At 42.7% G+C, this 26,562-nt stretch overlaps 1 protein-coding gene across 1 annotated transcript; it reads left to right on the top strand.

Annotated features, from left to right (window-relative positions):
- Nucleotides 1-26,256, top strand: LOC102458362 (24-hydroxycholesterol 7-alpha-hydroxylase-like). The gene is made up of 12 exons (XM_006120677.4): nt 1-325; nt 1,982-2,117; nt 5,181-5,355; nt 6,063-6,212; nt 6,291-6,384; nt 6,830-6,925; nt 14,011-14,101; nt 14,724-14,857; nt 19,026-19,121; nt 20,349-20,437; nt 21,196-21,283; nt 23,844-26,256. Exons 1-12 carry the CDS (start codon nt 143-145, stop codon nt 23,913-23,915), a joined length of 1,404 nt encoding a protein of 467 aa, XP_006120739.3. The 5' UTR covers nt 1-142; the 3' UTR covers nt 23,916-26,256.
- The last annotated feature ends 306 nt before the right edge of the window (nt 26,257-26,562 follow it).

The raw sequence follows: 26,562 nt of genomic DNA, 5'->3' as shown, positions 1-26,562 counted from the left end.
CTGTGCACAGTACAATGCACACCCATGTGTGCAATATAAATACTACACTACATCAATAAGGGAGCCTCAGAAGCAGCAGCAGAAGCCACTGTGGAATCAACAGCAACATTTCTCTACATCTGTCATTGCTGTTAAGGAGGAAATGGACATAGATATTACTGCCATCTTGTCTTTAGTCCTTGGACTTATCATTATCATGTATTTTTTGTTTCAGCCAAGAAACTCAAAGTCCCCACCTTGTATCAGTGGTTGGATCCCTTGGTTTGGAGCTGCGTTTCAGTTTGGGAGAGCTCCTCTGGAATTTGTAGAACAAGCCAGAATCAAGGTAATACACTTGTAGACAAAACTGTGTGTGAATAAGTAATTTATTAATGGAGAAAGTTCTTATGGGTCAGATGAAATCCTGCCCAGGTTTGCAGTGAATGAAAATTGTTAAATTCAGAAGTTTATGTGAATGGATTTGATGCATACAATTGGCTCCTATTTTGCAGTCTCAGAGAGTCCAAGTACATATTTTTTTTATCCTGGAAGCAGATCAAATGTGTATTAGTATTAGTGTCATACCTCACTGTACTATATAAATAGAATAAAAACATGTGATGTTGTTAAAACATTCTAGGGTCAAATTTTTAGAAATCAACTTTGTTTTTTGCAATTTAGGTTATTTAAAGGTCTAAATACCAAATTGCATCAAAATACTTCTGCAAGCAAAATAAAATTCATAAAAACAAGTCTAATTAAGATCAGGCTGAAAATGTTTCCTCATCATTCTGGTAATACATAATTTGAGCTATTCAGGCCTTTTAAACATTTTGAAAAGTTAGTCCTCAATCCAAGTCTCAAAAGTCATTGACCAAAATTCTGAGTGCAAGTAAATTGTTTTCACAACTGGAACCATTTAGATACTCAATTATCTGATTTATGGATGCAGTCAGTTAAGTAGGCTTCCAAATTAGTACATTTGCAGGTTCTGTTTAATTATGCCTATAACTTTGCACCTGTATGTGAATGCCAGTTCATCATTGTGCCCACAGTGTAGGAGGACGTTTTAAAAACTGAGCTCTTTCTGCATAACATATAATACATAAAGAAAAGAAAATGATAGTTCAACAAAAGGATGTCTCCATGAAAAGTTCTCTGCATAAATGTGAGTCAATTCATATTGCTCAGTGCTGGAAATTAACACACAACTGCATTGTGCTCGTACATGAGAACCAGATAGTGAAACTTACAGGACTTCTTGCATTATCCATGGAAATGTAAAAGGTTAAACCCAAAGCATTTTGAGCTGATTTAAAGTCCCATCACTAGCAATACAATAAGTAAAGATTAGTTTTATTTACTGTCCATTTCATTAAATCACTTTTACATTAGTACAAATCCATTGAAAATGTTCCCCCACAAAATGTTCCGTTCAACAAAGTTAATACTATCATGGTTTTGTGGACATTATTTTGCATTCAGCGACAAGGAGTCCTGTAACACCTTATAGATTAACAGATGTATTGGAGCATAAGCTTTTGTGGGCAAAGACCCACTTTGTCAGATGCATGTGATGAAGTGGGTCTTTGCCCACGAAAGCTTATGCTCCAATACATCTGTTAGTCTATAAGGTGCTACAGGACTCCTTGTCACTTTTGCAGATCCAGACTAACACGGCTATTCCTCTGATATTTTGCACTCAGTTATTTGTGGATATAGTCTGCTATATAGGCATCTAAATGACCAAAATTACAAAAACAAAGTCAACTTCTAAAATACCTGGCCCCATAATGTTTTAACACCATGATCTATTATGTAAAACTGTAATAGCAGAGTGCAGAATCAGACTCATAATTTTTCATTTTGGCAGTGTCAATTTAAAGTGTGTTTTAACGTGTGATTAATTGGTAAAGTTATGGGAAATATCTTGCTCCTCTGTTCAACTCACTAAGAATACAGCTATATTTGTCAGGGTATTTTTTGTTATTGTTTGTTATAGTACGGACCTGTATTCACCATGTACATCCTAGGAAATCGATTCACTTTTGTGTCTGAGACAGAGGATGTCCTTGCCTTTCTGAGGTCTAAAGAAGTAGATTTGGACGAGGCAATGCAGCAAGCCGTCAAACGCACAGGTACAGGATATTCTCTAACGCAGACCTCAAATCTGGTCACACATCCAGATTAAGAAGCTTATTTGGATCCAAGGTCAAGTCACAAACTTAAGGAGAAGATTCCAGTACATCAAAATATGGGGCTAGATGCTCAGCTGGTGTAAACTGGCATATCTCCATTTGGCTTCTGATGCATTGTTTTAGTAGTGCCCAAAATCTCAATTCAGGTTCCGCAGGGGACATCTACACTGCAATAACAAATTGGCAGCCCTGAGTTTCAAAGCTCCCATCAGCTGGGTGGGGTTCACAGGGCTCAGATTGCAGGATTCTGAGACCTTCCTCCTTGGCAGTGTCTCAGAGCCTGGGCTCCAGCCTGAGGCCAAACATCGGCACTGCTATTTTATGGGCCTACAAGCCCGAGTCGGTGGACCTGTAGCCTGCTGCAGCCATGGCGTGGGTCTTTTATTGCAGTGTAGACATAACCTTGCTGTTAGATGTTGAAAACCAGAGGGGACAGTTTGCCAACGAGCTTTGTTTCAGTCCTCTAGAGGGAGTGATTGTAACCTTTTGAGCACTCCCTACAACTCGGCCAAGAAGACCAACTAGACCTATGCCATCTGCTACTGTGGCAACAGCAGCCACCAGTGCCCAGGGCCCTTTAAATCACTGCCAGAGCGCTGCACAGTGCACTCCAGGCAACACTGAAGGTGGGGCGCTCTCTGGGAGGCACAAAGGACTCATTAACCCCAGCTCTGCTCCTTTCACTTGTAACCTCGCCTCTTCTGGGGGCGCAGAGCAGGTTCCCCACTTGATCCTAGCATCAGTGGACATGGAGAATAATTGATCACTTTTCTCTTTAAAACAGCTCTTAACATACCTGAAGCCTTATCAGGTCCCCCCTTAATCTTGTTTTCTCCAAACAGAACATACTCCTGTTATTTAATCTTTTCTTGTAGGTCAGGGTTTCTACACTTTCTAATTTGCCCATATTTTTCTTAAAGTATGGCACTCAAATCTGGGTCCAATACTCCAGCTAAGGACTCACCAGAGAGTAGTAGAGCAGGACAATTAATTTGTGTGTGTTTCATATGACAATTCTGTTGATACACCCCAGAATATTAGCTTTTTTTTTTTTACAACTGCATCACACTGTTGGCTCATATTTAATTTGTGGTAATTAGAACCACCAGACCCTTTTCTGCAGTGCTATTATCTAGCCTCGTTATGTATTTGTGCATTTAATTTTTCCTTTCTGCATGTAGTGCTGTGCCCTTTCCTTCTTACTGAATTTCATCGTTTTGATTTCAGAGCATTTCTCCAATTTATCAAGGGCATTTGGAATTCTCAATGTGTCTTTCAAAGTGCTAGCAGACCCTCCCAGCTTTGTGTCATCCACAACATTTATAAGCAGGGCTCGACAAACTATAGACAAACTATATACATTCAGCCGCACGCCCTGTTTATTGGCGGCGCGCTCATGCACAATTCTGCTCTTGCGCATGAACAGAGTAGGCCTGGCGAGTGGCTTTCACCACCGTTTGTCAAGCCCTGTTTATAAGCATACCTCCATTCCATTCAATGTTTTCATGAATGACTTGTGTAGTCATTGTATATATGTATACATTGTCTTCTTGTATTCTGGCCTTTATACTTGTATGCTGGCCTTCAAATTTGACACTATAGAATCACAGAATCATAGAACACTAGAACTGGAAGGGATCTCGAGAAGTCATCGAGTCCAGTCCCCTGTCCTCACAACAGGACCAAGCACCATCTAGATCATCCCTGATAGATGTCTATCATGGGGGCAGGGGACTGGACTTGATGACCTCTCGAGGTCCCATCCAGTCCTAATATTCTATGATTCTATCTAACCTGCTCTTACATATCTCCAGAGATGGGGATTCCACAGCCTCCCTAGGCAACTTATTCCAGTGTTTCACCACCCTGACAGCTAGGAAGTTTTTCTCTCATGGCCTGAACAAAGTTATGAACTGCATGGACCATTATATGCAACACCCAAATGACATCAAAAGCTAAGTATGGGACACTTCCATCCCACTCAATTAGCCTCATTAGTACAGGCACTACAATTGACAGGTGACCCCCCCTTCTTTTTCTGTTGTAAATTGGGATGCTCCCCTTTTTTTTCTCCACTCTCATCTGAGGAAGCAGGTTTTGCCCACCAAAGCTCATAATACTATATATTTGTTAGTCTCTAAGGGTACGTCTAGACTACAGGGTTTTGTCGACAGAAGTTTTGTCGACAGATACTGTCGACAAAGCTTCTGTCGACAAAGAGCATCTAGACTACATCCAGTTCTGTCAACAAAGCAAGCCACTTTGTTGATATAACAGTGTGGACGCAAAGGACAGTGTAGATGCAATAATGCCTTCAATCGACAGAACTCTGTCGACAAAAGGCGTTATTCCTCGGAGAATGAGGTTTACATACGTCGACATATCTGAAAGGCAGTGTGGACGCAGGTATAGTTTTGTCGACAAAAGTCCACTTTTGTCGACAAAACATTGTAGTCTAGACACACCATAAGGTGCTATATGACTACTTGCTGGGTTTTTTAAGTTACAGGCTAACATGGCTACTCCTCTGAGACTTGTATAGTGCCAGACAAGACAAACCTCTCTAGGATCTCACTAGGAACATCCTCCCAGTTTAACAGTAAATCATTGACAATTATGCTTTGAGTATGACTTTTCAGCCAGTTGTGCATTCACCTTGCAGCAGTTTTCTTTAGATCACATTTCCCATATTTGCTGTGCTAACATCAAGATATATGACATCAGCTTCCCTCCACCCAGTACACTAGTAACCCTGTGAAAGAAGGAAATTAGGTTGATCTGGTCTGGTTGGTTCTTGGCAATCCATGTTGACTGATACTTATCAGCCTGTTGCCCTGTAGGTGCTTACAGATTGATTCTTTAATCATGTCTTCTAGTATCTTTCCTGGCATGAAGATTAGGCTGACAGATCTATAATAAAAATTTCCCTTCCCATCAGTAAAATTCAGCTTTAGTGGGTGGGAATTGTTGGATTTCAAAAATGATGTATATTTTCTATTTAAGTTTCAATCTCCAAAGAAAGCTTTAATCAGAATCGCATTAGTCTCTTCAAATTGCTAACACAACAACTGAGTTCCTCTAACATGCATCAGTTCTCTGAGACTCTGTGTAAAGAATTCCATGAGCATATGGAGCACTTGGGCAAAGAAGGATCAGAGGACCTCAATCTCCTAGTAAGGTTTGTGGATTTACAATCTAGTTCTATTACACAGATATCCAGTATGTTTATTAAACACCTAAGTATTTATTTATGGTGGGTGAAATTCATGCCCACATTGAGTATCTACACAAAAATATACATTTAATACACATTGAACATTGATTTGGGGGGTTTCATGGGAACTGAATGATCCAAGGATCTTTGTGCTAGCCCTCTGGAGCAAATTTCACCCGGAGTGCTTTGTGAGCCATAATGGAATCTAATTCATCTTCCCATGACAGTGTTGTTTCTGCAGGGCTTACATGAGTAAAAAGTTGTTAATTTCTTTTAAGTTAGCAGTTCTGATTCTTTTATAGGTAAGCATCTGATCTGCTGAATGAGATGGTTCTATTTTAAATAAAAGACAGGACTATGCAGCACTTGAAAGACTAACAAGATGGTTTATTAGGTGATGAGCTTTCGTAGGCCAGACCCACTTCCTCAGACCCACTTCCTCAGGCCCACGAAAGCTCATCACCTAATAAACCATCTTGTTAGTCTTTCAAGTGCTGTATAGTCCTGTTTTTTGTTTCAGCAAGTCCAGACTAACACAGCTACATCTCTATTTCTATTTTAAACAGTCAGTTTCCCCACCAGAACCATGCTTAAATACTCGTATGCTAACCAGAGAGATTACATTCTTGTCTATAAAATGTTTGATTGCTTTTACCCTTCTTTTTTCACAGGCATGTCATGTATCCAACAATAACAAAAACTCTGTTTGGGAAAAGCTTCTATCCAACTGACAAGAGCACAATTGATGAGTTTGAAAGGCATTTTCAGATATATGATGAAGGATTTGAATTGGGATCCCAGATGCCAGAATTTTTTTTAAGGTGAGTTTTATGCTTCATAAATTGTCTCCTAAGGTGCATTTAAAATACATTTCCAGTTATTATCTTTCCCTCTCACAGGAACTGGTCTAAATCCAAAACGTGGTTACTTAAAGCATTTGAAAGGATTGCAACAGACATAAAGAAACACAAAACTTCAGAAAGTGACTCTAAGGTAAATCTACCAAAGGACATTTTTTAATAAAATGCCAGGTTAGCATTGGTATAGTTGTGGGCTAGTCATTTTAAAAAATGACTATTGATTTTGGGTGCCTCCATTTTAGAATGCTCAAGCTAAGACATTTTTGTAAGACCCAAGAGCGTGAAAACTTAAAAGGATGGAATTCTCTGGTATCTCTATTGGAGAAAAGTCAGCTGTGGTCAGTTTCAGTTACATGAATTAAATTATACTTGCCCCACAATTCCAGCTTCCACGATTTGTTCAAAGTTCAAGCTGAACAGGAGGGAGGGGGAAAGGGCTGTATCCTAATACCCAGGACTGTTAAGTAACAGGACTTTTTTAATCAATAAATTAATGTGCTAATCCTGTAGGCAGAGTATGTTAGCAAACCATTCCTTAAGTCAACATCTAATGTATGTATCCATCCTCTTTATGCAAGACACTAATGCAACATGTCCTGGACAATTTGCATGGAAATGGAGCTGCTGGTTATTTGCTGCTTTTGTTCTGGGCTGCCCAAGTTAACGCTGTTGCGGTAAGTACACTGGCTGAGAAATGCTTTCTTGTATTTCTGATTTGTTAGAAAAAGACAGGGAAAATATAAGAGTTATATCTGGCAGATTTATTAAAAGAGTAAATAAGCTTGTTATGTCTACACTGAAGCTTGTCTACACTGAAAATGCTACAGCAGCACTACTGCAGCTGCACCACTGTAGTGTTTCAATGCATACAGTACCTATAAGGATGCAACTTAAGTTGTCTTAACTACACCACTCAGAGTTTTTCACACCCGTGAGCAACATAGTTATGCTGACCTAATCTTCTAGTGCAGACAGCATCAATATTTGACAGAAAGGAATTCAAATTCAATACTAATAAGGAAAGGTCTTATTCTCCCCTCCCCATTTATTTCTTCCACATTCAACAGTCAGTAACATGTACAAAATAGCAAAGGCTGGCAGGCAGCTTGTGGACAGGAAACTCTTAGGACTTCTCCAACTTCCTTTGGTAGAGCAGGGTCCAATTAGCTCACAAAGCAACAGGGAAATCTCCCAGGAGATCTCTGATCCCCAGCCAGACACAGTTGCAACAGAACATCTTTGTGCTGTGAAGGCAAGACCTGACTTTTTGCTAATGTTCTTGGCATTCTCCTCCATCCACACATACTATGTCACCTCCTCTATTTAAATACCCCTTTGATGGTGCTGGCACTGCTGAGGAGCAGCATAATGAATTGTTAGTGCTGCTACCAGGGAAGGGAAGATACTGCTGGCATCACAGAGCTTTTCCACCAGGTCAGAGGTGCCTCCTCAGGTGATGACCTTGAAAATCCCATTCTGCATCTCATGGAGTTCCTCACACAGCAGGGCAACATGCTGCAGGCCATCCGAATGGCTTGTATAAAGAGTGCCCAACGTGGCCTCCTCACTGGACTCAGGTGGTAGCAGCACATGGAAGATATTTCAGCAAATGCTCAGGCTCTCGCACTGTACATTGGATGTTGTAGAAAGCCTCACTGAAAACAGGCATTATTTTTCTGCAGGGGCGGATGAGAGTTTTGCAGGGCCCAGGGCAGCATAATTACGTGGGGGTTCCCTTTAGAGAAAAAAATAGAAAAAAGGCGTCCCCCCTGTGCCCACTCCTCCAGTAGCCCCACTCTGATCATGTGAGCTACTCCTCCTCATCCCCTCTCCTAACACCTCCCTCTACAAACCTCCCCTGCAGGTGTCTGTCCTTCTGCTTCACCCCCAGAATCCCCTGGCACTTGCACCTTCCCTTACCCCTGCACCTTCCTGATGCCTCCCCCTTCCCTCACTGCCCCTGTGCCCTTTGCCCTCTTTTTACCTGATGCCCACCCCCTCACCGCTGCCCCCATTCCGCTCATGCCCCTGTGTCCTCACACATGACTTGGTCCATCCCCACCTTCCTCATGCCCACCCCTCCTTTCAAGCTTTCTCCCAGCACCTTCCCCTCCCCCCTTTAGTCCCCAATGCCCTTACCCCCTCCTCTTTCAGCATCACCCTGTCCCCCCTCCCACTGACACCTCCCTTCCTGCCCTTTTCCTCATTGTCTCCACTTGGCCTCCTGGCATTTGTCTCTCCTCCATGCTGTCCCTTGGTGCCTTCCCCTTTCTTCTCCTGACCTGCCCCCCTCCCCTCAGCACAAGCCCCTTCCTCTGCCATCCACCTTAGAATCATAGAATCATAGAATCATAGGACTGGAAGGGACCTCGAGAGGTCATCGAGTCCAGCCCCCCACCCTCAAGGCAGGACCAAGCTCCGTCTACACCATCCCTGACAGATGTCTATCTAACCTGTTCTTAAATATCTCCAGAGAGGGAGATTCCACCACCTCCCTTGGCAATTTATTCCAATATTTGACCACCCTGACAGTTAGGAATTTTTTCCTAATGTCCAATCTAAACCTCCCTTGCTGCACTTTAAGCCCATTACTCCTTGTCCTGTCCTCAGAAACCAAGAGGAACAAATTTTCTCCTTCCTCCTTGTGACACCCTTTTAGATATTTGAAAACCGCTATCATGTCCCCCCTTAATCTTCTTTTTTCCAAACTAAACAAGCCCAGTTCATGAAGCCTGGCTTCATAGGTCATGTTCTCTAAACCTTTAATCATTCTTGTCGCTCTTCTCTGTACCCTTTTCAATTTCTCCACATCTTTCTTGAAATGTGGCGCCCAGAACTGGACACAGTACTCCAGCTGAGGCCTAACTAGTGCAGAGTAGAGCGGCAGAATGACTTCACGATTTTTGCTTACAACACACCTGTTGATACAACCTAGAATCATATTTGCTTTTTTTGCAACAGCATCACACTGTTGACTCATATTCAACTTGTGGTCCACTATGACCCCTAGATCCCTTTCCGCCATGCTCCTTCCTAGACAGTCGCTTCCCATCTTGTATGTATGGAACTGATTGTTCCTTCCTAAGTGGAGCACTTTGCATTTCTCTTTATTAAACCTCATCCTGTTTACCTCTGACCATTTCTCTAACTTGCTAAGGTCATTTTGAATTATGTCCCTATCCTCCAAAGAAGTTACAACCCCACCCAGTTTGGTATCATCTGCAAACTTAATAAGCGTACTCTCTATCCCAATATCTACATCATTGATGAAGATATTGAACAGTACGGGTCCCAAAACAGACCCTTGCGGAACTCCACTTGTTATCCCTTTCCAGCAGGATTTAGAACCGTTAACAACAACTCTCTGACTACGGTTATCCAGCCAATTATGCACCCACCTTATCGTGGCCCTATCTAAGTTATATTTGCCTAGTTTATCAATAAGAATATCATGCGAGACCGTATCAAATGCCTTACTAAAGTCTAGGTATATGACATCCACCGCTTCTCCCTTATCCACAAGGCTCGTTATCCTATCAAAGAAAGCTATCAGATTAGTTTGGCATGACTTGTTCTTCACAAACCCATGCTGGCTATTCCCTATCACTTTATTACCTTCCAAGTGTTTGCATATGATTTCCTTAATTACCTGCTCCATTATCTTCCCTGGGACAGACGTTAAACTGACCGGTCTGTAGTTTCCTGGGTTGTTCTTATTCCCCTTTTTATAGATGGGCACAATAGTTGCCCTTTTCCAGTCTTCTGGAATCTCCCCTGTCTGCCATGATTTTTCAAAGATCATACCTAAAGGCTCAGATACCTCCTCTATCAGCTCCTTGAGTATCCTGGGATGCATTTCATCAGGACCTGGTGACTTGCTGACATCTAACTTTCCTAAGTGATTTTTAACTTGTTCTTTGTGTATCTTATCTTCTAAACTTACCCTCTCTCTGCTTGTATTCACTACGTTAGGCACACCTCCAGACTTCTCGGTGAAGACCGAAACAAAGAAGTCATTGAGCATCTCTGCCATTTCCAAGTTTCCTGTTACTGCTTCTCCCTCCTCACTAAGCAGTGGGCCTACCCTGTCCTTGGTCTTCCTCTTGCTTTTAATGTATTTATAAAAGGTCTTCTTGTTTCCCTTTATGCCTGTAGCTAGTTTGATCTCATTTTGTGCCTTTGCCTTTCTAATCTTGCCCCTGCATTCCCGTGTTGCTTGCCTATATTCATCCTTTGTTATTTGTCCTAGTTTCCATTTTTTATATGACTCCTTTTTTATTTTGAGATTATGCAAGATCTCCTTGTTAAGCCAAGCTGGTCTTTTGCCATATTTTCTATCTTTCCTACACAGCGGAATTGTTTGCTTTTGGGCCCTTAACAACGTCCCTTTGAAATACTTCCAACTCTCCTCAGTTGTTTTTCCCTTCAGTCTTGCTTCCCATGGGACCTTACCTACAAGTTCTCTGAGCTTATCAAAATCTGCCTTCCTGAAATCCATAACCTCAATTGTGCTGGTCTCCCTTCTACCTTTCCTTAAGATCATGAACTCTATTATTTCATGATCACCGATCCTTCCAGTTTGCAGGTTGGCTGCGACCCCAGCCCAGGCTCCAGACCATGTCCCAAACCAAGCGGTGCAATACTGGGCTGCACGGTTTTAAAGTCCCAGGCCGTGACGTCATGCCACGCACGGGCGTCTCCCCTCTCAGCGGTTGCACGGCATTTCAGCACACCGCACATGTGCTCCCTCAGCCCCACATGGCCCGTACTGGCTAGCTCCAGGAAATTTAAAGTGCGGGGCTGCGGCGCCCTGTCACAATCCCCCTCCTCCTCCAGCAGCCACCAGCTGGCCCTTCGGCGGACAGGCCACTGGGAAATTCCTGGTATCCCACTGGGCCAGTCCGCCCCTGGTGCTGGCGTGGAGCCTACTGAAGCGCGGGGCCTGGGGCAGCTGCCCCGCTCACCCTGCCCTATATCTGCCGCTGTTTTTCTGTCACCCATTTCAGACCTGAGTGACTGGTCAAAGTTCTGGGGAATGTTCCAGCGGGAGTAGAAATGGATGATGGAGTTTGGGAAAGTATTTTCTTGGAAGCAATATTGCTTATCTGCAAGGAATGTATGAGGAGCTGCTGCTTCAAACTCAGGCCTCGTTAGCCAGCACCAGAACCAGAAGTTCTCTCTCTAGTTTCTTCCAGCATCATGCCATGCTTACAGGCTTCTCCTTGGATTTCTTCAAGCTAACTCCATCGCATACATGCCCTTACCCAAAACAAAATTCAACCCCTCCTCCCACACCGTCCACCCACAAATTCTAAAACTCCTGGGCAGGGTCACATGCACTCCCTTTGTTTTACATGGGGCCATGTGATTAGCTTAACCTTGTACTTATGTTAATTGAAGGATGCATGGCATCCATCAACCTCCATGAAGCTTTAATTAAATTCTTAATGAGGTTTCACCCAACTCATAACATTTCCATCCCATGTCTCTTGGCTGCAGTCACTAAATACAACATTGGACACACATTTCTGATAGCACAGTGGTCAGCGGTGGTTGGATTCTTGGTTTTGAGTCTATCCTTTATAAAGATAAAACTTAAAAAACAACAGATAGACTAGTAGCACCTTAAAGACTAACAAAGCATGTAGATGGTATCATGAGCTTTTATGAGCGCAACTCACTTCTTCAGATGTCATCATGAAACCATCTACATGTTTTGTTAGCTTTAAGGTGCTACTAGTCTACAGGGCTGGCCTTACCATGAGGCAAACTGAGGCAGCTGCCTCAGGTGCCAGACTGTGCGGGGGGTGCCACTAGGACCCAGAGTGTATAAAAATTGTGTCTGCTGCTGGTGCATATGTATTCTCTCTGCACTAGATGCACAGAGATGGTGGAGTGCCATAAGAGTAGAACAGAAAGAAGGTAGAATTGAGACTTTTCAAAGTTTTGGCCCAAGCGAGGGGGCATGGGGGCATCATTTGAGCTCCCCACCTCAGGTGCCAAAATGTTGTGGGCCGGCCCCGCTAGTCTATTAGTCTGTAACAGAGAAAACTTAAAAAACAACAAACTCGGCTACCCCCTGAAGCTTTATAAAGATAGGAACCCTGTGGAAAGTTCATAGTTGAATTGGGATTCTGAGCAGCCTGGATTTTTGGAGGGATACAGGCTGTTCAGTTCAGGCCCATCAGTAGTTTTGGAATAACAAGTAATTTTTTCATTTGAAATAAATATGTTGGAGTGTAGGCGAGTTTCCCAATCGGCTTCAGGGCATACAAACACTTCCCTCTGAAGTGGACAGCTGTAATGATATCCATTTCAATGGGAGCCAGAATAGGACCTAGTTTTGCTAGCCACATAGCTGTGCCAAAGTTGGCAGTTTCATTTTACTAGGTTGTAAGAAGGTCAGCTGCCCCTTGAGCACCTGGTCATGGAAAGATGTTGCTTTGCCATTCCTTGCCTCAATTCCTCTTCCTGGACTTCTCTGCGGGAGCCTCACTCACTCACTGCAGCTTCTGTTGATTTTAGGGGAATCACTTCTCTGTCTAGCGTAACTCTTCAGGAGTCAAGCTTGGCTTGCTCCATGCCTCCGGGCCATAGGGTTAAGCTTCCCTGTTCCAAGGGAACATTGTGGGACCGATTCACCAGTGCTCTCTGGCTGCTTTGCACCACTCAGCAGCCATAAACATGGTAAACCTTCCAGAGGATCATCCCACAGGAGCTGGAGCAAACTGGTGAATCTAGTCCCCATGTTTGGTTTTGGCACCTGTGCTTTTGCATCACAACTTCCGTTTTGAGTTCTGTATTTGGGCAGCCCCCAAAACTCAGAGCAATCTGCTGTGTTTCCGTTCATATTATACCACAAACACGAGAAACTGTGAAATATTCCATGACCCCTAGAGTCATTTGAAACCAGGCTCTGGTTCACTGCAATGGTTTATAATCTTAGCAAATCCTTGATGAATCAGGTAAGTGACATGGGGTATGTCTATACTGCATGCCGATTTCAAAATAATCTATTCCAGAATAGTAATTCTGAAATAGCTTATTTCAAAATAACATGTCCACACTGCTGGGAAGCCTCCAAATTAGTCCAAGGCAGGCTTCCCTAATGTAGATGTACTATCTCGATTTAAAGCCCCAGGCGGCACTTGGGATGAATAACTTAGAATGGTCCAGGTGAGGGACTATTTTGAAATATCAGCAGTAGAGCATCTACGCACGCCTTATTTTGAAACAGCTATTTTTGAATAGGCGTTATTCCTCATAGAATGAGGTTTACAGATTTTGGAATAAGCTGTCCATTATTTCAAAATTATTTCAAAATAACAGAATGGCTGTGTAGATGCTCGCATTGTTATTTCAAAATAACACTTGTTATCTCAAAATAATCGTGTAGTGTAGACGCACCAATGGTGCTTTGTTGTGAAAACAGTTCTAGCTGCCAGCTTCTCTTCTTTTACCCATTTGTAGACACAGAATGCTTAATTTTTAAAGGTGCTGGCCTCTCATAATTCCAGGGGAAGATAAAAAGGGCTCAGGTTTCACTCTGAAAACCAGGCCTGTAACTTATACTGCTTTCTTTTAAAACATGTTATATTTAATTGCATTACCAGCCCTGCCAACCTTATTCACCTGGAAGCCTTGTTCACTAGATAAGGATTACTCATGTGAATAAAATAAGCAGGCTCTGACTCATTATAATGACAGTTTTAATTTACCAGAATTGAAGATCACAGAGGTAATTTTTGTGTCTTTTTAGGGTGCCTTTTGGACCCTGGCATTTATACTCTCCAATCCATCTCTTTACAAGGACATCATGGAAGACATAGTTTCTGTTTATGGCAAAGCAGGTAATAAGTCAGAAATAAGTGACTGCTGTGGTATTGGAACAGAAAATAAAACCACAGTTAACATACAACCAAAACTAGCAAAATCCTCATTCAGAGTTTGCTCTGCCATTACTCAGCCTGAATAAGGTCTTGAGGCCCACCTCTCGGAGATGTGCTTCACTTTCCTTGATTTCTATGGGAATGAGGCATCTAAATGCTGCTCAGGATCTGGGCTTGAATAAAGTCAGGACAACTATTTCTGGATTTAGCCTCCAGTGATTTGGCCCTTATATGTGTGTAAACGCATGAATATCTTCAGCTAAATGACATTTCTTTCATGTGTGCTGTTCCTGTAGACTCTCAGGGGCTTCTGTGAGCGCCAGCCTTATTGAAGTTAATAGGACCCCTGTAATACTGAACTCAAACAAGTGTGTGGAATAGTCACACTGGGTCCTTACTACTGGTTTGTGCCATCTACCCCAATGCAAAATGGCCTCAGCACAGAGGTGAAATATGTCTCTTCCCACCCCCACAGTACAAAGTGGGTTCAAATTACTCCCATTCTGTTTTGCACTTTTCTAAACTGAAAGGGGGCTGGCATATGACTATTCTCTGTCTGTGGCATGCCATCTTGTTTCAACAGAGAAAACCAGGATTGAAGTTGTTGAAGATGACCTTCAGAAGCTTGTATCAATTAAGCGGTGTGTTTTAGAAGCCTTGCGGCTAATGGCCCCAGGTGCAATCATAAGGAAAGCAATGAAGCCACTAAAAGTTAAGGTGTGTATTATTTTAAATGGGCTTTGCATTTTCTTGTAAGCCTTCTAGAAATAGATGCCACCAGTTCATTCAGATTGTCTAGCCCATTATTTTAGAACTCTATGGTAGTTACAATAATAGCCCTGCCAATAAAAATGGGTATTGGGAAAACAATCCAAAAATGTGTAAAATCACAAACAGAATTAATTTTCTTAAATTCACAGATTCCAAGGCCAGAAGGGACCATTGTGATCAGTCAGAGAAGACTGAGAGGGGACATAATTTTGAAGTATAGAAAAGGTTGTTACAAGGAGCAGAAAGAAAAAATGTTCTTACCCTCAGAGGATAGGACAAGAAGCAATAGGCTTAAATTGCAGCATGGGTTGTTTAAGTGGGACATGAGGAAAAACTTCCTACCTGTCAGGATAGTTAAGCATTGGATTAAATTACCTACCATGGTTGTGGAATCTTCATCCTTGGAGATGTAAAAGAGCAGATTAGACAAAACACCTGTCAGGGATGGTCTAGAAATCCTGTCATGAGTGCAGGGGACTGGACTAGATGACCTTTAGAAGTTCCTTTCGATTCCATGATTGTTCCAGAAGCAGCTGCACTGAACTCAATTAGACTGCTTTGGGACCAAGGAATTGCTCACTGTAAGGGAAGCAGAATGCTTAAAATTAAACATTAAAAAATGTCTCTCTCACAAAACAGAAGTTGGCCCAATAAAATATATTACCATCCCCTACCCCCTTGTCTCTCTAATATCCTGGGACCAACCTGAATACAACATTGCTATTTTTAATTGTTTGGGTTTTTTAAAAGTAATGCAGGAACATTTATATGTTCTTAATTAAAATAAAATGGCAGATTTACTCCTTGAAGAGTTTTTCATGATTAGTGGAGATTAAATGTTACCATTGTAACACCTGCTGTGACAATGGGGCGGTAATCATTTTCAGTCTTGTCTCTCCCACCCTCAAGATTCCCTCTCACTCTGGTAAAGGACAAAAACGGAAAGGCTACTACACAGTCTGAACTCTGCCTCCCAGGAGCTGGCTCCAGTGACTGGACACAATGAGTGTGCGTGGCAGCTGTGTTCACGGCGTCAATTGTAGCTGTATTGTGTGGCAGAGGGACTGCGTGCAGCAGCTTGGCAAAGCAGGGCACAGAGTCGTCTGAGGAGCCTTGGCAGAGCTGCAGTTGTGATGGAGGAAATTTGTGAGGGCTCTGCACTCTGGGACTATGTCTAAACTGACCCCGTTTTGCACAAGAAATATGCAAATGAGGCTCAGCATGGAATATTGCCGAGCCTCATTTGTGTAATTAACGAGCACCCGCTTTTTGCGCAAGAGGCTTTTGCGCATAAAGGAAATGTCTACACGGCTCCTTTTTGTGCAAAATCCCCCTCTTGTTCAAGAGCCTTTTTTCCGAAAAAAAATGCGGAAGAAAAACAAAAAGCGGGTGCTCATTAATTATGCAAATGAGGCTCGGCGATATTCCACGCATAGCCTCATTTGCATATTTCTTGCACCAAACGGGGGCAATATGGACATAACCTCAGTGGTCTGATCCACTCCTCCTATTTTTATTTAAAGGAAAGGGCTGCATGCGTAATTTAAAGGATCCATTCTGCCTAATTTCTGTGGTCAATTCGTTAGGATCAGACACCAGCAGTGCAAAGGGATTTTCCTGACAGGGTGATTCTACTATCTATGGGGTGGGAAAGTGGGAGGACAGTTGCTGTAGTATGCAGTCAAGGTACTAACAAACTTCAAGAGGACTTTATTTACCAAAAGCGAAACCTCTTTATCAAGTTGCTGCACCCCTTTGTAGCCAGGGGCGGCCCATGAACCTAGGCAGAGTTGGTGGTCGCCTAGGGCGCTGCCAGCTCGGGGTGCCCGATGATGACGTCACAGGGCACCCGGGTACCCGATGATGACGTCACGGCCATTGCCAGCCGTGCAGGTGGGGGCGCCAATCGTGCCTTCCGCCTGGGGTGCCAGCTGCCACAGCCAGCCTCGGGCCACTCCTGTCTGTAGCTCTCACCTTTCACTCAGCCCTGGCTAATCTTCTCCCCCCCTCCTTCCTGTTTTCTGTGCTTCCAGACTCCCAACAGCCAGTGCTCCCACTTCTAATAACTACAAGCAGCATTTAAAACACCACAACAATGTTCAATGAACTCCTGTGGGTGAACTCAGAGGTGCTCTAACGGAGGCAATGGTGGGGTTGGCAGAGTAGAGGTGGGTGTGCTAATAGGGTCTGGTGGGGCACTGCTTTTGAGAGGGTTGTTTTGCTGAAAGCATTATTCTGCAAGAGGACAATGTACCTCCAGACAACCTTAATTGTGCATTAATTAACTCTTGGGGCCTTTAATTTCCTGGATATTTTTAAAAACAAGCTACCCTCGTATAATTATTTAGGTAAGGAAATGAAGGCTAAGAACTGCAGTGATTTGCATGAGCTTTTCTCCCAGGCCAGAAAGAAAAGCCAGGTCTTCTGAGTGCCAATTCACTGTTCTCTCTACTAGGCCACATCGTGATTTCTAAATGTGCCCCAGCCTAACTCTATGAGCTGGGGAGTAATGGGATGGAGCTGCTGGTTACTCTTTTGTAGTGTTTGGGGTATAGAGTTGCTGAATGTAATCACATTTTCAGCCTCTATTTTAAAAAAGCACAAACATTCTATATTTTTCATATTATATCCTCAAACCTATTCCATGCATCCTACCTTGTATCAGCTTCATTGTCAAGGTGAGTCATCTATTATTTACATAGCACATTAGGGGCCTGAGAGTCTGTATGGTGGAAAAGTGTGCAAACTGCCTGAAAAGTTTAGTGTACTGATAAAAGTGTTAAAAAACAATGACTGTACGTTGCCCATTATTGATGAAAATATGGGGTGTCATCAGTCAGGGTTTCAGAGCTGTCCTGGTGGGTTCCTGACAGGTCCTCTACTCCGTTGGTGATGATAAACTTTCAGCTGTGCGCATACATGCGTGTACTCCCTCTACCTAAAGCATTAAACCCTGTGCACTTGGGTCAATACAGTAGACCTATGAGAGCCCCCGGAAATGACAGATTCAGGCAAGTATGAAACCAATCGAGCAGCTTTATTGCCAAACGCTATGCATTAACAGTTGTTAGCAGACACTCTCAACGCTAAGCCATTGTGCATTCTGCAAGCCTTGGAAATGTACTGACACTTAGCAGGCCTATTGCCAAATGACATACATTAATAATTGGCAATGACCCCCACCTATACAAGTGCACATAGCACTCCCACTTCCCCCCCTGGTCAGTTGAGACTCACCCTTTGTGGTACCCTTTTATAGACATGTACAAACAAGTCACATCACTTCTTACGTACCACATTGCCACTCTTTGTTACCTAGTTACCACCTCTCACCTTGCAGAAGGGGGGTCTTACTATCCTTCATGCTGTCAACTTCGGCCCAGTCCTGAACCTAACTTGGTATGTACATTAGTTTTTGGGGAGTCGGTTGGTACCAAGATGTTTCTTATTTAAATGTTCCGCTACTCCCCTCTGCTTCAAAATCTGTATTTGATCCTTTGTACCCGGTGTCTCCCAATGTTCTTCCACAATTACTAATAGGGCCTCTTTCTTGGCTGCCATGTTACTGAACCAAAGTCTTGCTCGCTAGATTCCAGGCTTGTGGCTGTTTTTATGTTACGGGCCTTTATTCAGGCCTGCTGACTCCATGTTACCGACCCTCAACTTACTACCCGGGGCACATTTCAGAAGAGGATGAACGTCTTATTTATCCACTTTGGCTTAGTCAAGAAGGTCTTTAAAAAATCCGCCTGTTTTCCAGTACTGTTTCGTTTGACTTTTAGTTGCTTAAGATTGGAGTGTCTCCTGTAAACAATGCCTCAGTCTTAACAGAAGAAGTGCCAGAATGATATGCGGAAGCATTTTGGAAGGACTTGAGCCTTGTCTACAGGGTGTCTTCAGTCCACACTTTAGGATAGTTAAAGTAACAAGAATATGTATCACTCTGCCAGTGAAATCAATGAGAGTTTTGCCATTGGCTTCGGTGGGGGCAAAATCTGCACATCACTCCAGGATTTCCCTCCCTTGCACAATTTTTATTGGACAAGACATTCTGGCAGCCTATTAGACTGGCAGTTATATAGTCCTTTGCTGATGATTTTTGTTCCTCATTTAGAATTTCATCGTTCCGGCTGGTGACTTGCTGATGGCATCGCCCTATTGGTTACACAGGAATCCAAAATATTTCCCTGAGCCTGAAATATTTAAGCCTGTAAGTTATTTCTTTCAGTACATTTATTTTACTCTGTCTTTACTGTGGACTGGAAAGATGGAGCCATGTGAATGGCTGAAAGGCCAGCAAACCACGATCGAGGAAATGGTAAGAGCTCCCTGGAAGTACTTACAGTATAAATATAAATATATATTGCCTGTTCATGAAGAAAATACTGCAGTACCCCCATAATTAATTGGTCAGACCCTGCTACCACCCCTCCCGCATCCGGCTTTGATTTTTCTCTGTTTTCCCAATAATTAACTTTAAACAAATCTGAGCACTCTGCAGACCTATGTAAAACTATTAGTAACCCTATGCTAAAGTGCCAGCTATAGCACCTGGACACTGTTCCTGCAGCACAGAGGAGGCTACAGGCTTATCTGGAAGCAAATAACTATTTCTGTTGGAGAAATTAATGACACATGGGTGGCAATGTGCCCTCTAATTTTTCCATCTGTGTGCAGAATAATTTTTGTTATAGGCACCAAGGGCATATGTGTGTGTGCACCACCAGTAGAAACACTTGTTGCTGCCTGTAGATACTCTGCTAATCAGCTGGCATTTGAATCTCTCCTGGGTTGGCTGCCCAAGCACTCAGCTTACAGGGAATACTGATAGGTGCTAATTGCTGTGCTAATGAGACAATTGACTCTGTAAAATGGGAGGAACAGGCAAGGGGAGTAGGTTGTGTTTAATCCATGCTCTGTTTTGCTTAGGAACTGAAGAATAAATGTACATGTGGCAAAAGGGAAACAGCCAGGATGTGTCAGTATTGAGGATATGTCTACACTGCACACTTATTTCATAATAAGTTATTCCAGAATAGTTATTCTGAAACAGTTTATTTCAAAATAGCACATCTATGCTGCACATCTCCACTCTCACTGTACTAGTTGGGTGGGAATAATTCCCCACTTGCTCAAATACCGCAGTGAAGGGAGCAGCAGCAGCAGAACCTTAATACAACATAATTTTTGTGCATATTATGGATTTATAAGTTGACAAAATTAATCTTTTTTTTTTAAACAAGTAAGGAATTTTTTACAAACCCACAGTCTCGGATCAGAGTGGCAACTGGAATTAGTAACAACAAGTTGAAAATAAATGCCAGCAACAATACAATTTCATATGCAAGGATTAGCAGTACAAGGTCATTTTGAGCCTGGAGAAATAAAGTTAAGCCTATTTATACAAAGTTTATTTTGAAAAAAAAAATTCCCACAGGATCGTTGGGAAGAGGCAAATTTAGAGAAGAATGCTTTCTTGGACGGCTACTTGGCATTTGGAGGAGGGAAGCACCGGTGTCCAGGAAGGTCAGTGGAACAGCTGGGATTTGTTTATTCCTAAACTCTGTGGAAAACAACTTTAGTGGAGGTGATTCCTCCTTTATCTCCAAATGCATGTTAATATATTTGCTTTTTGCACCACTGATCAGTAGCATGCCATTTCCGGGGGTCTGTCCAAGCTCAGTCTATTAAAAGACTGCACACACAGGAAGGCAAATTAATCTTTTGATGGATGGGAAAGCAGCATAGAAGATTGGGAGGTTGGGTTCTGCAGAAGAGGAGTCAGAAGTCAGCCCAGATCTGCTGTTCTCCCAGCATCTTTTCATCAGTGGAAAGTTATTTTAAATACAGGATGTGCCAGTTTGAGCTCACAGCATTGGAGTGGCCATAAAATTGTCTTTGCTTTTGAAGTAAGGAATAATGCACTAATCTAAGAGCTTTTCTGCACTGGAAATTTTATAGCTATAGTCTATCTGATTAACACTCTGAGTATGCTCATACTGATATTAGAGGTAGCTTTTTTTTAGTTTAAATCCCTTTTTAGTTTAAACCCCTTTCCAAGTGATATAAACTAAGACAAAAACAGCCCTAATACTACAGTAAACATGTCCAAAGGGGAGGTTATATCAATATAATTTTAAATAAACACCTATAGTTACATTGAAAAAACCTCTTCTGGAAGCAGGATTTAAATGGTTAAGAGATATCAGGAACTAAACATACAATACAATTTCTGTATAAATTATAATACTATAGTTTAACTAATGTGACCCTTTTTCTTGCAGGTGGTTTGCTCTACTGGAGATTCACATGCTTGTTATTATGCTCCTTTATAAATACCAGTTTACTCTTTTGGACCCACTACCAAAGCAGGTAACATGTAACAACATTTGACAATGTCAGTATCTGGATCGGATTGCTTTAAATGCCTAAATCTTTTACCCACAGAGCTTATCTACATGCAAAAGTTTCACTATGCTGGTGTGGAGTGCAAGCAATACAACCACACCAGAGAATAAATGCTTTTACAAATACAGTTTATTCCATACAAGAAAGTGAATAAACTATACGGCTATGTCTACACTGGCAGCTTCTTGCACAAGAACAGCTGTTCTTGCACAAAAACTTGCCGGGTGTCTACACTGCTCACGCGTTCTTGCGCAAGTAAATTTACAGAACAGCGTCGGAAAACAGGGCTTCTTCCGGAAGAGTTATTCCTTTCCCCACGATGAATAAGCCCTCTTGCACAAGAGTTCTTGCGCAGTGTAGATAGGCAACATGAATTTCTTGCGCAAGAAACCCCTATGGCTAAAATGGCCATCAGAGCTTTCTTGCTCAAGAAAGTGTCCACACTGCCATAGACGCTCTTATACAAAAGCACATCTCTTGTGCAAAAGCACATGCAAGTGTAGATGTGCTCTTGTGGAAGACTTTTTGCACAAGAACTCTTCCGCAAAACAGTTCTTGCGCAAGAAGCTGCCAGTGTAGACGTAGCCTACTGGTATTGGGCACTTTTATGCTCATAGCACTGGGTCCAAACGATAGGTTATACTGGTAGAACCATGTTGTTTAAAAAAAACCCATACATCCTTTCCCAAAATAGTGATGTTGATACACAATGTGTAGGCCAGACCTCAGTTGGAATATTTATCATTTTGGGAGGGAACATTATAAACAAAACACAAAGCCAAATTCTGCAGCCCTTCTGCAGCAGAGTCCCCCCCCCAATGGGGAATCAGTAGGCAGGCTGGCCCAGTCCCTAGTCCTTTATGCAGATGCTTTATTTGTGCCTGGACCAACTAGCCACATTCCTGACCCACCCACGTCCCCCTTCACAGCATGCTGTGTGAAGCTTCTCCATAGCCTCACCCTTCCACTCAGTGTAAACACCACTATGCCTTCTCTGAGCATGGACGCCTGCTCAGGCTCTGTCTGAGAATGAGGGATATGGCCAGCTAATGCTGATGGATACTTGGAGCAAAGTGGCATTCCAATGTAATTGCTGATTGCTCGGAGCTGTGGCACACATCAAACCACGTCAGGCTCTCAGTAGTGCACCAACTGTGCCACAATTCAGTGACGAGGCCCCAAGAAGTGCTAGCTTTTTTGGGTCACATTAATAAAACCTAGTCCTTATAGGCTATGTCTACACTCGCAGCTTCTTGTGCAAGAAATATGCAAATGAGGCTAAGCGTGGAATATTGTCAAGCCTTATTTGCATACCTAATGAGCCGCTATTTTTGCAGAAGAGGCTCTTGCACCAGAAGGAGCTGTCTACACTGCCCCTTCTTGCACAAGAAAAACCCTCTTGGTCAATGCTGTTATTCCTGAAAATAATCAGCGTAGCGGCATTGCGAAACAAACATGCCAAATTTCATAATAAGCTATTTTGGAATAGATTCGAAATAAGATACGCAGTTTGGGTAGCACAAATTGCATATCTTATTTCAAGTTTAGGATGCTGTGTAGACATACCCTTAGGCTACGTCTACACTGGCATGATTTTCCGGAAATGCTTTTAATGGAAAAGTTTTCCGTTAAAAGCATTTTCGGAAAAGCACGTCTAGATTGGCAGGATGCTTTTCCGCGATCGGGGCTTTTTTGAGGAAAACAGTACTATGCTGTCTACACTGGCCCTTTTGCGCAAAAGTCTTTCGGAAAAAGACTTTTGCCCGAACGGGAGCAGCATAGTATTTCCGGAAAAGCACTGATGATTTTACATGAGATCATCAGTGCTTTTCCGGAAATTCAAGCAGCCAATATAGACAGCTGGCAAGTTTTTCCGCAAAATCAGATGATTTTGCGGAAAAACTTTCCAGTCTAGACACAGCCTTACTGTTTTAGTCTTATACTTCAAAGGTATTGGAGAATAGACCTAACCCACAAAGTCAAGCTTGATAAAGGCTCATGAACATAAATCTCACCAAATGAAACAGACATTTAAATGTACCGTGCAGTATCTTCAAATTGCAATTGACTAATAAAGAGTCCAGATATCATGCTGGTTTTACAGTGTGTACTCAGTGAAGTTACTCTTCAGAACATTAACAGTAGATTTCTCCCCGATGGGACAGATTCTTACAGTGTAAAGGTGAATATAGTGCCCTGGACTAACGCTGGGATGACCCTGTTCTATTCCCAGTTTACTCCTGGGTAACTTGGGACAGTAGCTTCCCTTTCTGTGCTTCAGTTTCCCTACCTGTCAAATGGATATAACAACACCACAACCCTCCTCTGTAAGTCACTCAGAGTGGCTGATGAAAACTAAGTAAGGGCTATTATTACACTAAGACACCTTTATACTACTCCATAGAGTACTGCCAAGTGTAATTTATTCCTACTTTAAGGGCTCTTTACACTGCTCTTAATACATGTGTATAACTTTAATCTGTATGTGTTTCTATTACTTGTGTGTGTGTGTTTTTTTAAACAGAGTCTTCTCGAATTAGTAAGGGTGTGTCACCCTGCTGGACCATTCAGAGTGCAGTATAAACTCAGGGAATGAAAGATGACTAACTCGGGTTCCTGTACCAGCAACCTCCAGACTGATGGACCATTTGGCATTTTTTCTGTTCTTTAATGAATTCGCAGTATTAAAATTTTTGACTAGAAAAAGGGTCATATGCTGAGAATGTTCAGAGTAATAGCTTTGGTTGGTATAAATGGATGTATCTCCATCGATTTTAGTTGCCTTCAGAGAAGCTTTGTCAGTTTACACCAGCTGAGAACCTGGGCCTCAGTATGTAACTGAAGGACAACGTATTGTGAACGGAATGTTTCTGGGAATATTCTGGCCTTGCAATCTATCAGCAATCTAGTCCGACTTCCTGTCTAAAATAGGCCATAGAATTTCCCTGAAATAATTCCTGTTTGAACTACAGTGTCTCTTTTAGAAAAAAAAAAATCCACTTTGATTTAAAAATTGTTAGCAATAAAGATTACACCATAACCCTTAGTAAATTGTTCTAGTGATCACTTATCCTTATTGTTAACATTTTACTCATTTGCAGGATGGTGTCCCTAGCCTCTGTTTGCTAGAAGCTGGGAATGAGCAACAGGGACTGGATCACTTAGTGATTACCTGTTCTGTTCATTCTGCCTGCGACAGGTGGCATCGGCCACAATTGGAGGACAGGATACTGGGCAAGAGGACCTTTTGTCTGACCCAATATGGCTGTTATGTTCAGTCAGAATTTGTTTAATATCAGCTTCTAACCATTAGATCTTATTATGCCTTTGTCTGCCAGACTAGAGCCCATTATCAAATGTTTGAACCCCGTAAAAGTACTTAGAGACTGATCCAGTCACTCTTTAATCTTCTCTTTCTCTCTTTTTTATCAACATTCTTCTTGAGTTATGGACCTCAGAAATGAACATGGCATCCCAGCAATGGTCATACCAGAAACAGGGGTAAAATAGCCTCTCCACTATTTAAGATTCCCCTGTTTATGCAACCCAGCATCCCATTAGCCCTTTTGATCACAGTGTCATACTAGGAGGCCATGTTCAGGCGATTATCCACCATGACACCCAAATCTTTTTCAGGATATTTGCTTCCCAGAACAGAGTGTCCCATTCTGCAAGCATGGACTTCATTCCTTTGTTCCTAGATATAATAAACACAGAGAGAGAAATAATTATCTGTAGGACTATCACTATGTCCTTGCTACTCATTGCAGAAAAGAAAATGGATTTTCTCTCTGTGACAGAGGAGACCAGTTAGGCAATTAAGACATGTAGCCTCTAGGACTTCTGTGCTGAAAGACCCTATAGAGAGGAGGAAATCCCAATTACAGTAGATTAACTCTTAGCTGCAGAGCCAACAGAACATATCATAGCTGAGTCCAGAGAATTAACACAAGGGGTATGTCTGATGCCTGTGTTAAGACAAGCCAGGTCCATAGATACAAGGCCTTTTCTGGAAACGGGAGTCAAAGTAGATTTGGGGCAGGAAGGCGGTGGAGAGAGAATTCTCAAGGAGCAAAGCATGACTCCCTGGTTTCTATCAGTAGGAACCGTATCTTAAAACTGCCTCCTGAAGTAAGGTGAGGACATGAAACATAAGGACAGGTATCACAGGCCTGGTATGAGGCCTGAGGCCTAGGCGCAATAGTCAAGACTTTGCTCAGATCAAACAAAGTCAAGTTGTGAGCAGGAAGTAAGCTTAATTGATAAGATTAAGTATACATAAAGTTAAGGGTATCAAACAATAGAAGGTGTCAGGTACAGATTGTAAGAACATTTCAGGGGGATGGTAACAGAGCGCTTTACTGGGAGACATCTTGGTACCAACCTCTTTCCCAGCATACCAACCCAGGTTCATGACCAGATCTAAACTGACAGCATGATAGCTGGTCATCAACCCTCCGCCCTCTTGTACAAGGGAGGGGGTGGCAACTAAGCAACAGGAGGTGGAAACCTGATACGTCAGGAGTGAGCTATAACTTGTTTGGACCTGTGTATAAAAGTGAACCCCAAAGAGTTGTCTTTGTCTAGCCAAGGGGGCAACGCTGAAGTCCATTGGATTGACTTCGCTAGGCCATTGTCATGGGTACACATGCATAGTGGCTAGCGGCAAGTATGTTCGCTAACAACTATTACTGTACTCAGGAGCGGCCTGAGGCCAGCTGCGGCAGCTGGCACCCCAGGCGGCAGGCACAATCGGCACCCCCACCTGCATGGCCATCAACAGCCATGACTTAATCATCAGGCGCCTGGGCACCCCGGGACGTCATCATCAGGTGCCCCGGGCCAGCGGCACCCTAGGCGACCGCCAAGTCTGCCTATGCTCACGGGTCGCCCCTGACTGTACTTTCCTTGCAATAAACCTGGCCTGGTGCCTTTATTCCCTATCTGATTTTGTGGTCTTTGGGGACTCTCTCAGAGTCTGTTGTGTTGACTAATTGCACATGTTTAACACCGTAGAGAGGGGAGTACACGCATGCGCACAGCCGAAAGTTTATCATCAACGGAGCAGATTTGTCAGGATGCCACAGTGGTGAATCCTGGTGAATACTTAGGGTTGCCAGGTGTCCGGTATTCACCCGGACAGTCAGGTATTTTCACTTCCTGTCCGGTAAAAAAAAATTCAGAGAATACCGGACACCTGAGATGTATGGTGTCTTCTGATATTTTCCCCAGCCAGAAGGCAA

This window comes from Pelodiscus sinensis, chromosome 3, assembly GCF_052426305.1.
Source record: "Pelodiscus sinensis isolate ZL-2025 chromosome 3, ASM5242630v1, whole genome shotgun sequence".
In the NCBI taxonomy this organism is placed as follows: domain Eukaryota; kingdom Metazoa; phylum Chordata; order Testudines; family Trionychidae; genus Pelodiscus; species Pelodiscus sinensis.
This window is presented reverse-complemented; position numbering and strand designations above follow the sequence as displayed.